The 13688-nt window shown below is 42.0% G+C and overlaps 1 protein-coding gene across 1 annotated transcript in view; it reads left to right on the top strand.

The window, feature by feature from the left end:
• The first annotated feature begins 3236 nt into the window (after positions 1-3236).
• The window catches only part of Lemd3 (LEM domain containing 3), a 48184-nt gene continuing 37732 nt past the window's right edge, over positions 3237-13688 (top strand). The window contains exon 1 of the mRNA XM_021652204.2: positions 3237-4804. Coding sequence (XP_021507879.2) covers positions 3265-4804 — 1540 coding nt within the window. The 5' untranslated portion in view covers positions 3237-3264. The remainder of the gene's footprint in view (positions 4805-13688) is intronic.

Raw genomic sequence — 13688 nt, 5'->3', positions numbered from 1 at the left:
GAACTATTGTTAGTACTAGGACCAGAAAGAACAGTCTTCTAGGAAATAAAGCATGAGTGTTATCTTTAATTATAATATTGGGTTCCAAAAATTCTACACCAAGTTTTTCAGTGAAAGCTGATGCCAAGATTGTACAGGAAAGCCGAACATAAATGTCTCCCCCATCAAACTTTTGGAAGCAATAGAGCCTAATAAGTTGGAGATTGTATTCCCTATCAAATATCTGGGTGCAACTAAGATCCTGCTGTTCCTTCTTTAAACCTCAGCCAGTCTAGAAGCTGGAGTAAGATCCATTGGCAAATAAGGAGCAGGTCACAAAGGAGCATTGACAGGACCGAGCCTGGGAAGTGAGTGTCCTGGCTGTTCAAACACCAAAACTATAACAAGTTACAGCTCCATATAGTTCCCTACATCGAATTATGCCCTCAGCACCCCCAAAGACAGGGTTGTGTTGTTATCTTTTTTTTTTTTTTTTTTTTTTTTGGTGACAGGGTTTGTCTGTGTAGTCTTGGCTGTCCTGGAGGTCGCTCTGTGGACTAGGCTGGCCTGGAACTCACAGAGATCGTCTTGCCTCTGCCGGATTACAGGTGTGTGCCACCGTGCCTGGCTGTCATTTGTTTTGTGGACCAAATGAGATCATGTTTAAAAAACTTCTTGTAAAACAGAAATTTGCATGTTAGTATAATTGCCCTAGCTTTTTAACATGTGGAAGTAACTAGCATGTAGACACCACACTTGGATGTCACTTTCTTATACTATTTATTATGTATTATTCATTGTTCTCATAAAAAATTTCTTAACTACTAGTTGTCAAGTAGGGAAGGCAATATTGTTAACATCGTAAAAGGATAAGCTGGGGTTTTGAGAAGCTAAGATTTACTCTAGGGTGTGTAACTTGGAGACTGGGGACTTTCAGTTCTTAGTTCACTCAAAACCCAAAGTTCCCAGAGGACCGAGAACTGTGGTTTACTAAAGTCGTTGGTCCTCATTAATTCACTGCGTGATTATTATATGCGAATAATTCTATTTTTGTCTGTGCCTGTGGTATTTTGATTGTTGTTATCCAGAATTACTAGGAACCATGCAACTAAAAATCGATACACACACAATGACTGACTTTGTGTTACTAACCTTTACTTTGTGTGTTGGGCATTGGACACTTAGTCCCTAAGATATTTGTCTGTGGAGGATTTTGTGTATACAGAAATTAAGGCTCAGAAACATTAACCCATTGACCCAGAGTTACAGATGGGAATATAAGTTGTCCAGCAGTCCCTGCAGGGCTCTATTTAAAAGTTCCAAAAGAACCAATAGATACTGTATTAGTTACTTTACACAGTGCCGAAACAAAATGTCTGACCATAGGAAAGTTAAGAAAGGGAGGTTGGGTTTAGTCTGGTTTATAGTTTGAGGCCAAAGTTCATGGCAGCCAATGAATGAAGCAGGAGCCTGAGGCAGCTGCTCCTGTTGCAACCATGGTCAGGAAGCAGAAAGTTATGGTTGGTCTCAGTTCACTTTCCCCCTTGTATCCAGTCTTGAGTCAAGATGGGTCTTTCACATCCATTAGCCCAACCTAGATAATCCCTTAAGGGCGGGTCTCCTAGGTGATGTTTGGATCCAGTCAAGCTGACATGTTAACGCCCAGACACCTGGGATTCCTACCTAATGAACCGACAGGGTGGAGGTCAAATGTTGAACTAAGACAAAAAGCTGCAGAAGGGACAGGGCCAATATCCAGCTTTGTTAACAACAAAGTTCCCAGGTGAACTGCTTTGCTATAGTAAGATAGGGGTCTGGTAAGTTTTCGATAATTTGATTCCCCATTGCAGACTTAAGACATTTGGGTCATCCTAATCCCTGATACAGTGTCAGACACTCTTGCAAGTGCTTAATAGTCATAGATTCAGGAACAGTTGTGACATTGAAAGTCTCAGTGATAAAAGGAGACGCGGTCTTCCATATGGAAGCTTTGTTTTGAAGACAAGGCAAGATTTGCTAGAAATCAAGAATTGAGGTTAATAAGTGTATTTCTGTTGGGTGTGGAAAAGCTAGTATTTGTGCTTTTGACTAACCTATTCTGCATAGATGTTTTTATGTCATAGGGTAAAGCAACTGAGACAAAAATTATCGTAGTGTTTCATACATAGTGCTAGGATTGCCTAATTGCTTCTAGGGCTCAAGTACTCAAAACATATTAGCTATGTCAGGATTTAAGAAAAACGGAAGCACTCTTTACCAAAATTGGCAAATTTCTCCTCTCTCGGATTCATCTTGTATTTTGTGAACAAGAGGGTAGGACTTCCAGGTTTTACTATTATTTGGGGAAAGTTTATCAACCTCACTAGGCATTTCCTCCATGCCCCAAATTTTAAATCTCATGCTGTCACAGTTTGCAGTTCACCATCTCATCCAACAAATGTTTACTGTGCTTCTGGTGTCGAAATTAACAGACACAAAGTTCCTCTGTACATGGAGCTTACAACCAATGGGGCAAATATTTCAAAAGAAATCACAGTATTTATTAAGTACTGTTTGGATAGGTGCTAGGAGAGTAGAATGGTGAGCTTGTCTTTTCTTCAGTCAAATGACTCACATGACAAGCTTTGATTTCTCCATATGACAGCTCTGTAAGGTCATCATAGTTAGAAGAAACAAGAGAAAACACACACAAAAAAGTTAATTACATACACCCAAGGGTAGCTCTGGCTTTTGAAAACTGTACTCTGTGAACGATCTATTCCATTTCACCCAAAAGGAGAGGAGTCTCTGAAAAGGCATCGAGACAAAGTCATTTAAAAAAAAAAAAAGTCAAACGGAAAAACAAAATGAAAAGGGATCCTGGAAGTCTGACGGCAAAACTGCCAACCCAGGGTCTGTCTCTACTCAGGAATCCGAGCAGGAAAAGTATCGCCATGAACTTCAGGGCAGCTTTCCTCCGCGCGCCTGCAGCCGGGTGGCGGGAGCCTGGGAAGAGGTCAAGGTGTGGGTTGGAGAGAGGCGGCCGGCGGCCGGTGTCGGGAGGCCCGGGGCGCGGGGCGGGCTGAGGAGCCCGGCAGCCTGGCGGGGTCGGGGCGGCCACGCTGCCCGGGACGAGCCGCGCGCCGCTCAGGTGGCGCTTTCCCGCTCAGGTGAGCTCCTCCCGCGCCTCCCATTGGCCGAGGCGGCCGTGGCGCTGGAAGGGCGACGCAGCCCGGTCTAGTTCAGGGTCTAGGGCGGCGCGTCACTTCCGGTAGCGCGGAGCTTGTAAAACACCCTGGAGAGAAAATGGCGGCGGCGGCGGCTGCGGCTTCGGCTTCGGCGCCTCAACAGCTCTCGGATGAGGAGCTTTTCTCCCAGCTCCGCCGTTACGGCTTGTCTCCGGGTCCGGTGACAGAGAGCACTCGGCCGGTGTACCTCAAGAAGCTGAAGAAGCTTCGCGAGGAAGAGCAGCAGCAGCAGCACCGGGCGGGGGGCCGCGGCCACAAGACGCGGAACAGTAATAACAATAACACGGCAGCGGCCGCGGGACCGGCGGCGGCGGCGGCGGCGATGGGGGTCCGGCCGGGCTCGGGGGACCTCACGTATTTACGGACCCCCGCGGGCCTCGGCCGGCTGTCGGCCCCGGTTCCGGACAGCCCCCTGGGAGGACCCGGGGGCGCGGCGGCCGTGCCCGCGGCGGGCAGCAAGGTCCTGCTGGGCTTCAGCTCCGACGAGTCGGACGTGGAGGCCAGCCCGCGGGAGCAGGCCGGCGGCGGGGCGCGGAGGGACCGGGCTGCGCTCCCGGCCCGCGGGCTCCGAGCGCCGCCGGCTCCCCCGGCCGCCGGCGAGCCCTCCGCCGGCGGCACCCCGGGCGAGCGGAGGAAGCCCCACTCGTGGTGGGCGTCGCGGAGGGCGGCCGGCGGCCCCGAGCCGCAGCCCCCGTCGGGGAACGACGGGGCCGCGGAGGACGTGGACGACGAGGTGGCCGACGGCGACGACCGGGATCCCGAGGCCGAGGAGCCTCTGTGGGCCAGCCGCGCCGTGAACGGCAGCCGCCTCCTGCCCTACAGCTGCCGGGAGCACTACTCTGACTCGGAGGAGGAGGAGGACGACGACGACGACGACGACGACGTGGCCTCCGCCAGACAGGTATTAAAGGACGACTCCCTTTCCCGGCATCGACCCAGACGGAGCCATAGTAAACCCTTCTCCGCGCTGACTGCTAAATGTGGCGGCAGCCGGCAGGAGACTTCGGTTCAGGGAGGGGGAGGACTCGCGATGAATGACAGGGCGGCGGCCGCCGGGAGTCTAGACAGGAGCCGAAACGTCGAGGAGGCGGCGGCCGAGCCGGGAGGAGGGTGCGATCAAGCGGACTCCAGCCCCATTCCTCGATACCGGGCTGGCGGGAAGAAGCTGGCCCCGCTCCTGGCCCCGCCGCCGATTCCCGACATGGACTCAACTCTGGAGTCGCCCACGGCTTCCCTCCTCAAAACCAATAATCACACGGGCGGTGGGGCCTTCAGTGTGGATTCCCCCAGCATATATGCCAACAGCCTCCCTCCCAGCGCGGCCGCGGCCGCCCCTGGCTCACTCAGGATCAACCACGCCAACCACACAGGCTCCAATCATACCTACCTGAAAAACGCCTATAGCAAGCCGAAGCTCTGCGAACCTGAGGAGGAACTTCTCCAGCAGTTTAAACGTGAGGAGGTGTCTCCGACCGGGAGTTTCAGTGCTCACTACTTGTCGATGTTTCTCCTTACTGCTGCCTGCTTATTTTTCCTAATACTGGGACTGACTTACCTAGGAATGAGAGGGACGGGAGTGCCCGAGGATGGAGGACTCAGTAAGTATTTAAGTCAACTCTGAGGGCCACATTGTCAAATGCAACGTTGCTAGTGGCGACCTTTACCTGCAAGAAATTTGTTTAACGCCGAGAACACCGCAGAAATACATGCACCGCCTTTTGAGAAGAAACAGTATTACCAATATCACAGTGATATTTTAGGGCCGATTTTTAAGTTTTTCTGCATGGGGTATTGTTAAATTCGGAACAACTTACCGAAGGAAAAAACATTGCAAGCCTATTAGTGAAAGGCGCTTGAGTGCCTTAATTTCTTTTAGTTCTAAAAAAATGGCAGATTCCATTTGCTCATGACTTTTGAAGTGTTACCATTTTTAAGTAGTGCAGTGATGCAGTGTTTTCTCTTTTTAAGTGCATTATGATCCTAGGAGATGATGTGCCGTTTTTTGGAATTGCAGCACACACAGTATAGGTAGATCTAGGTAGATCTCTAGTGTCCTTAAAGAGAATGAGTGTTAGGGAAGGCAGCAGGGAACACCTCCTTTCACTTCTCAGCTCAGAGCACCTTCGCTTTCACCCTTGAAGAAAGTCTTGGGAGCGTAGTCCAGGAACCTGGAGCTAGGTTTACTTGGTGAATGACTAGGCAGGTGTGTGCATTCATTAAGCCAGCATCTTCCTCTGTACTGAGTAATCAAGACAGCAGTAATAGGTCAGATCATTCAAAGAAGATAACGGTCGTGTGACCCATGCAGATATAAGCATGAAGTAATTGTTGTGTGCTCTTAGATTGCATGGTCTGAGGGGGTGCGGTTAGAGGTAGACCTCAAGCTGGACAAAACAAACAACATAGTAGAGACAGGAGAATATTTCTGGGCAGAAGGGGAGAGGACTTGAATGGAGCAAGAGACTTTCTGAAGGTTACTGTGGTTGGAACTTCCTTTTCTAAGCTAGAAAACCATGTTAATATTGACTAGGATGAGGTTTATTAAAATTGGACATAAATTAGTGTATAATGGACTGTTATGTTGCTTAGTGTTTCTTCCTGTTTGCTCTGAAGATTTTTCTCCTAATGTGAATTCATAGTATTATGATTTGTACTTACCAAGCTGGTTCTATATATTTTATTCCACAGTTGTGGGACAGATGCAGTTTGCAGACTGAGTAGTATGAACTTTGATTTCAGTATAATCAAGTCCAATATTCTAAACAAATTGTACAATATTGTTTAATTGCAGGGGTTGCAAGAACAGTCCTTACTTTAATTGGCTTTCTACTGTGTCCTGGCTTAAACTTTGAGATGGGGGAAAAAACACCGTCCTGGAAATCAGAGTCAACAGTTAAATGACATTGATTGTCAGCAGTACCTGTTTGCGTCTGTTTGTTTTTCTAACTTATATGTCATCCAACTGGCCCTTAACTGAAACCTAACTGCTCTACACTGAGCATCTTAGTCTTCCCAACAGCTCTCAGGGAAAGGCGGTACCTTTTTTTTATGGACAATGAACTTCAAGTAAGTTAACAAGTGTCCAGTCAAACATTTAGTAAGTCAGGGGACTGTGAATCGGTTTTAGATTGTTTTTCTAACAACAAAGCCCATTTTCTCAATATTTTGTGTGACTTGTAAAGTGTGTTATAGATAAAAGGGTACCTTAATTGTGCTTAAGAAAATAATAGAACATTTGGTAGGACTTCATGTGGAATTACTGATGACCCAAGTTATTAAAGGCCACTTTCATATCTGTTTCACCGTAAGGTGAATGATTAATGCTTTGTTATGTAGAGCTGGATAAGAATGCTGGGGTTTCCATTAAAAACAAACAAACAAACCTCCTTACTTTCATTCATAAATATACTGGTACATGGATGTCCTGGATGGAAAAAACAAGAGGTAAGTAGTTGAGATGACACAGGGTTTAGCTGAAAGAATCAAATTCTTTAATTTCCCGAGCTTTATTCTTATATGCTAAGCGGTAGAAATATATGCCAACCTTGTGGTTGTGAGGATCAAATGAGATTATTTATTAAGCATAGGATGATATTTATTTAGAAGTTCGATGAAATTTGATGTATTTCTGGTAAATTATAGTATTTATGTAATGAAATAGTTATTAACATAGATTGTATTTTTTGTTTTTAAAAATCTGTTTAACATTTAATTATCATCAGTTCCATTAGATACACCTTAAAGCGGTTGATGCAGAAGTTTGAGTCGAAGGATAGTGAATCTGTGGTAGAAAGACATGCCTGCTAGTTCAGGTGGTCTGGCCTCAAACGTAACTGCATTAGGGTTTTTAAGAGTGAATGCTTTTCACTCTCTATATTCTGAATCTCTGTTATGTTGCAATGTTAGCGGTCATTGGTCAAATAGTATGTTTGAGTTTTACCTCAAGTAATAATTTCACTAGAAGGTTGTAGTTAGTTATATGGGACAGTATGCTCTTAGTAGTTATCATTTAAGTTACACAATGTATAATGGTCTTTTAAATGTTTGGGTTTTTTTTTAAGTAAAAAGTTCTTAATTATTTTGGTCTTTGCAGTTTTTTCATAAGTATCTTTTTAAATTTCTGAGTTTGCTTTCATGTCTGTAGAGTTAGGTGACAGATAAGATGATGTAAGCTTTTTCCAATTCCAAGGATTAACATTCTAACTTTCAACTAATAGCAGAACAACTCACACATTAGCTTGCAATAAAATTGTCCCATAGATCAAATTATGACAGCTCTCTAAAAAATAGAGAAAACAGAATAGATTGCCTATTGTAGATTCATGGTATTATTTAAAAGTTATTCTTCAGCTACAAAAGACATGATTTTTGTAGACAATTTGGAGATGAAATACAAAATGATTATAATTATATATTCCCCTCTTTCTAATTTCATACTCATTCTTGTTAACTTATAACAGAAATATTAGCTCCTTTTAGAACTTTCTTCCTATTTTTAACATAAATATAGGTGTGTTGATTTTCACTAAGATAGTATGTATGTAAGTTTTATTTTTAAGTGCCTACCATGCCAAGAATTTTTAAAGAGACATTTGTGTTGAACAATATGTGAATACATGGCAGATGAAATCTTCAGAACCTATATTCCAGAAAAAAAGATGGACAGGTGAACAAATAAGAGTTTTAGTATTATGTTGTACTAATCTTTGGCACAAGGAAATGCTGGTGTCTTTAGAGAGCTGGAGGGAGGCGATTATGTCTTACTACCTACAGGTAGGCAAGTCTTTCTGAGGAACCAAGATCATCAGAATTGCCTGGAGGGTTAGCCATTGGCAAGAAGAGCACTCTGGCAGATGCAGCAAGCTTGTGTGTTGAAGGGTCAGAAAGATGGCCAGTGTTTTGGGGACTGCATGTGAGGGAAATTGGCACATGATGAAGTCAGTCTTGGCATGGGTGAAGTCATGGAACAGTCTGAATTTTAAGTGACATCATTCTCTGTGTGTTAACCAACTTGTATTTTCACTTAACATTGTATCGTAGGTATCTTTTCCATATACTGATTTTAAGTGTAAAGGTATATTTTAAGAATTTCTCTCACCACAGGTCTTTTTCTCATCCTGTAAAAGTGCTAAAATCTGTGCTATCCTAAAAATGTTCTTTTCTATGTTCTATTTTACTGCTGCTCTCTTCTCAGTCAAGACGTTCATTCTTCCCTTTTGTGCTAGTCACTTAGTTTTGCCTACCCCTTCCTTCCCCTACCAGTGATTCTACTGTAGTCAGTCTTCAAGTGACCAGTAGCCAACTTCCATTTCTCTTCTCTTGGGCACATTCTGTGCATTGCCAGCTCCCTTGGATATATACTGAAAACCTGCACATCTCCACTCTCTCCTTCATACTTGCCTATGCTTCTGCTTTCAATATGTTTAGTACTGGGAACTTACCTTCATTGCCTTCCTTTATACATATTCCTGGGGTGTTTTACCCAATCTCGGGTACTGCCTCTCAATTTTTATTCTCTAATAAACATCTCTTCCAAATGCTGTAATTCTGTTTGTTTATTACACACAAGTCTCAGCCCACCTGGCCCTTTCAGTACGGTCACCTTGTTTTTGCCCCTCTATTCCCTGTTTTGATAGGTGCTTCCATATATAGCCAGAGCTCAAGAGGGAAACTTGGGTTTGCCTAGATTCCTTCCTTCCTTTCACCTTCTTACCATGTTCTTCCCTGATTGGTTATTTTGATGTTTAGTACTTCTGGTTTCTTTGTGTTTTGAATCAATCTTTTTTCTTGTTGTTTTGTTTTTTGAGACAGGCTTTCTCTGTGTAGCTCTGGCTGCCCTCTGAACTCTCCTTGTAGACCAGGCTGGTCTCAAACTCAGAGATCCATCTACCTCCTCTGCCTTCTGAGTGCCGGGATTGGAGGCGTGCACCACCACCACCTGTCTCAATCTTTGTTCCTATCACTTCTGCTGTTGGGTTAGTTTTGCCTGAACTCTTCATAGCCAAGAGGCCTGTGCTTCTAGGCCTTTCCAGCCTATTTCTGTGCTAGAGTAGTATTCCTAAAGCATACACATATATGCATGCTTAATCTCTCTTGCTTCAAAATACTCATTGACTTTATCTCACTGGCCAAATTTAAATTTGCTTAAATTGTCCTGAGATTATGCCTGCCCTTTTTACCCATGTTTCCCACTAGTCATTGCGTATGTAATGGCATTTTGTGTCATTGCACATGTTACCCCTTCTGTGGGAATAGTTTCTTTTCCTCTCTGCTATTCACCCTGTTTATCTGGGTTAGGCCATCACTTTGTGCTTCCTTCATAGTGTTTATTATACTGTGTGATGGTGAGAGCCCTTCATGGCTGACAGATTACCCTCCCTACGTTAATCTTGTAGTTCAGGTATAGGCTTTAGTACTCAGTTTTGGGTCTGAATTTTAGTTCCCTGTCTGTTCTGTGACTTTACTAGAAATGTAATGGTCTCATGTTAAAAAAAGAAGATGCTTTATTGATAAAGAGGGTACCTTTAAGCATTAAATGAGAATGTATGTCACATGTTCAGTGTTATTGAAAAAGATGGAAATCACTTTAGTATCCTTGGCACAAATTTGTGACCCAGTAAATGTTTGTTGAATAAGTGATCACATATAAAGTACCCAACACAGACACTGTATTTGTAGGTTCCACATCTGTAGATTTAACCAGCTACCAATCAAGAATATGTGGCAGAAATTTGTGTCTACACATTTACTTTGTTGTTGTCTAAATAGTATGGTACAATGTTTATATAGCGATTGACAAGTTTATATTCAGTTATTTACATAGTATTTTGCATTAAAAGTAATGTAGAGATGATCTAAAGTATAGAAGAGGATGAGTGGAGGGTCTGTATAAACACTATATGCCATTGTACATGACAGGCACCAGCATTTTCACATTTTCATTCTAGGAGTCTCATTGTTCATGCAAACTTGAGAACCACTTTGAATATACACTGATGAGCTCATTGCCTATCTCAGTTATTTACTCCAATAAGAGTATATGAAAATAACTCATTCCCACAGAAATTTGGACTACATCAAGATCAGTCATAGGAAGTGGTTAAAAACAGGTAATTATGTGACAAGTACCTCCGCTTTAATAAATGTAGAGAATTCACTTTATCAGTCAAAATATCAAAAGCTTGAATTTCAGGTTTGGACTTAGTTTAGTAGATTAAGCTATGGAAATTCATGGAGGATTTAGAGCAGAGAACTGACACAGTCAAATTGTGTTTTTAAGAAGGATAATCAGGTGGAGTAGGTAATGGAGTTATACTACTTACAAAGTTAGTGAGGAGTAGTATAATTGTGAGTGTTGTGAAACTTAGGTTGGTAATTGGGAGTTGATATGGCTTAAGATAACGTTTTGAAGTAAGTATGCTTGTTGATTGTTGTCTGTATTTTCTGTATTCAGAATCAAATGATTATTTTGTGATCATGAGCCCGAGTGACTTATGAATATTGATACCATAGAGAAGAATTAGAGATGCAGAAGAGGGCTTTTGTTTGGAAAAATTGTGGTATAGATAAAATGTGTTTTATTTAGAAGTGTTTTTCACGTTCAAGTAGATCTATCCTTTGGGTTACTGTAGAAATGTGATTGGCATAGAGAGAGACTGGTGCTCTGTGTGAATTCAGGGACTGTTAGCTGAAGGGAGAGCTAACTCTTCAGACTCCCCTGTTAAAGCACAGGCTGAGTGTTACCAAGAAGTGTCCCACTTTGTGGGTTTTGTTTAAGAAGTATTTTCACTCGAGAGGAAAGATCTAGACTTCATGGAGTCTAGACGTTGATACCTGGTGTTGACATGGGGTTAGAACTTTTGAAAAAATATTTATTGAACTTATTTGTGAAGAATGAAAGGCAGCTGTCATTTTTGAAAAATTTTAAAGTTGATTGTTTGGTAGGAAAACAATATTTTTTAGACCTAACAATATTCCTATAGATCCTAGATGTTTGTTATAACCAGTTTGATGATTTTAGAAAAATTTTAGAAAAAAAGATCTGTGAGAGAGTCTTTATTTTAAAAATTCTCTGTAGAATAATCATAATTTAAAATTATAAAACATCATTGAGAACTTTTTTATCTCCATAGAAGTAAGTGGTTTGAGGAAATAATGGTGCAGGGAACCTGTGCACGGAAATTAGCATTTTCACTTAGGAACTTTTACACTAAAGCGGAGTTAGGCACTGCAAGCCTGCAGTCCTCATCGGTGAAATTGACAGAAGTGGGAAAGGGTAACAGAATAATGCCTGTAAAGTAAAGCCTGGTATGTGGTTGTAGTCATAAAAAGACAACCCTTCTGTGTGCTATATTCCAGGCAGAGGGCTGAGCACCCACTGAGCCTCATGTAGGCGCTTCCCTGCTGTAGGATAACAGACCGGGAGCTGTCAAGGAACTTGCTGAGGTTTATGTAGGCAGTCCTGTGTGGGTGGGACTGAGCCTGCAGTAGCGATCAGTCACCGTGGTGGTGGTGAACTGCCTTTTTGCGTTTAAGTACATAGTATTCAGTTCTTCCTTAACCATTATCCGGAAGACTATGAAGAATATGGGTAGGTTATACAGGTTAGTGCCTGAGATCCAGGAACTGCTGAGAGTAATCTATGAAAAGAAAGCACAAAATTATACTCAACTGTGTGGAACCATTTATCTTCGCTTAAGATTTTAGATTCATAGATATACGGGTAAGGGATGTCTGCTGTAATACAAACTGTAGTACATAATATGTAAAGCTATAATAAGGTACTTTCTCATTCTAAAACATTTGTACAGTTGTAAACTGGTAGGAAAAGTAGTGGTCTTATGATGTGGGTCTCCAGTGTAAAACTAATTGTTTTTAGGGTTTATCTTTAAGTGGTAAAGCAGTTACATAGTATGGTAATGATAAATAGTATGTGCGGTTTATCTTTTTAACTTAATTTTGTGTTGTCTATTTATTCTTCTGTTTCTTTTACTGGAAAGGAAATGTTCTAAAGTGTTGGCAGGTATACTTAGGGTTTGGATACTATGCGACGTTGTTTGGATTGTATATTGTAACTTTTGAAACATAACTTCTAAAAAGTAGTTTCTGCAAATTTGAGTGTCTTATGGTAAAGCTTACCACAATATACACTCTCTATAAAGGAGGAGTTGGATGATTCCAGTGCTAACGTTAGTGTGGGCTGATCGTTCTTCCTACCACTTTTGGTGCCACAAGTTTCTCAAGTGGGGATTCCATCTGTAAATCACACAAGTTTTAATGTAGGTATTATTTTATGCAAGGTTTTAGAATTAAGCTTTTAATTTTTGGAAGAAACATGGAGAATAAATATTTCCCAAATGAAGATGCTCTAAGTCTGAACATAGGTTCAAGATGTTCTGGAAGTATTTTTATTCTTATGACAAAATGTCCTTTTTAAAAAATTTACCGTTTCAAGTGTCCCTTCTTTCAGAATTTAAAGACTTAACTGATAAAAGGAAATATTAGTTAAAACTTTATGTGTGGACACTTTAATTTTCATGAGAGTAGTTACTCCTATCCCTTTGAGAAACTGAAAATGCAGAAGAAATAAAAAACAATTGTCTTGGTCAGGGCCCTTCAACTGAGTAATAACAAGGCATTGTAGCCCCAGCCTGACTATACGCCACTCACTGCACTCTGGCTGTCTTGCTGCTGCTCAAGTGCTGCTGTGCTTGGGTAAGAAGTTATTTAGAACCCCTGAGCCTTAGTTTTTATATCTATTAAATGAAAGCATGGTAAAGGAAGCCATATGCCCAGTGATCTTTATAGGGAATTGTACATGAATGATTTGAAGAAACTCGAAGTGATCTGAATTGTACTTCTAATACGGTAAGTTAGAATTCTCCAGCTAAGGTAGTATAATTTAATAAACACTTGTGTAGCTCAATGGCATGTTTTGCTAATAATGTTAATAAGTAATGAACAATTTGTTAAATTTATAGTCCTTATCAGTACTTTTGAATTTGTCTCTTCTGCTCTCTGAGTAGATAAAGGGAGCTATAGTTTCATGTCATCTAATTAGTGTCTTCTTTATTTCCCGGACTGAAGAAGAACCTTTTATTTCTGTAGCTATATTACTGTGATACATCATAAAATACAATCAGAAGCTAGATTTTAACTGTGCTAACCGTGAGAAGGTCGATTTGCAAGTCAGAGGCATGGTACATTAATGTAAAATGTAGTACCGAATTCGAGGCAGAAAATTCATTTGAGAATTTAGGTGGGTGTTTTTCTCAAATTCTTTAGAGGAACAGAACTAATAGAATGAATATATGTTATGAAAAGGAATTACTAGGCGGGCTCATGTGATTGTGGCTGGTAGTGCAGTAGTGACTGTTTGCATGCTGGAAAGGCCGAGGCCCCCGCAGCTGCTCAGTCCACAAAGCCTTCGAGCGTCAGCAGTCTCTTGTCTGTCTCTGAAGGCTTGGAGGGCACCTGAGCTGC

This window comes from Meriones unguiculatus, chromosome 2, assembly GCF_030254825.1.
Source record: "Meriones unguiculatus strain TT.TT164.6M chromosome 2, Bangor_MerUng_6.1, whole genome shotgun sequence".
Taxonomy (NCBI): Eukaryota; Metazoa; Chordata; class Mammalia; order Rodentia; family Muridae; genus Meriones; species Meriones unguiculatus.
This window is presented reverse-complemented; position numbering and strand designations above follow the sequence as displayed.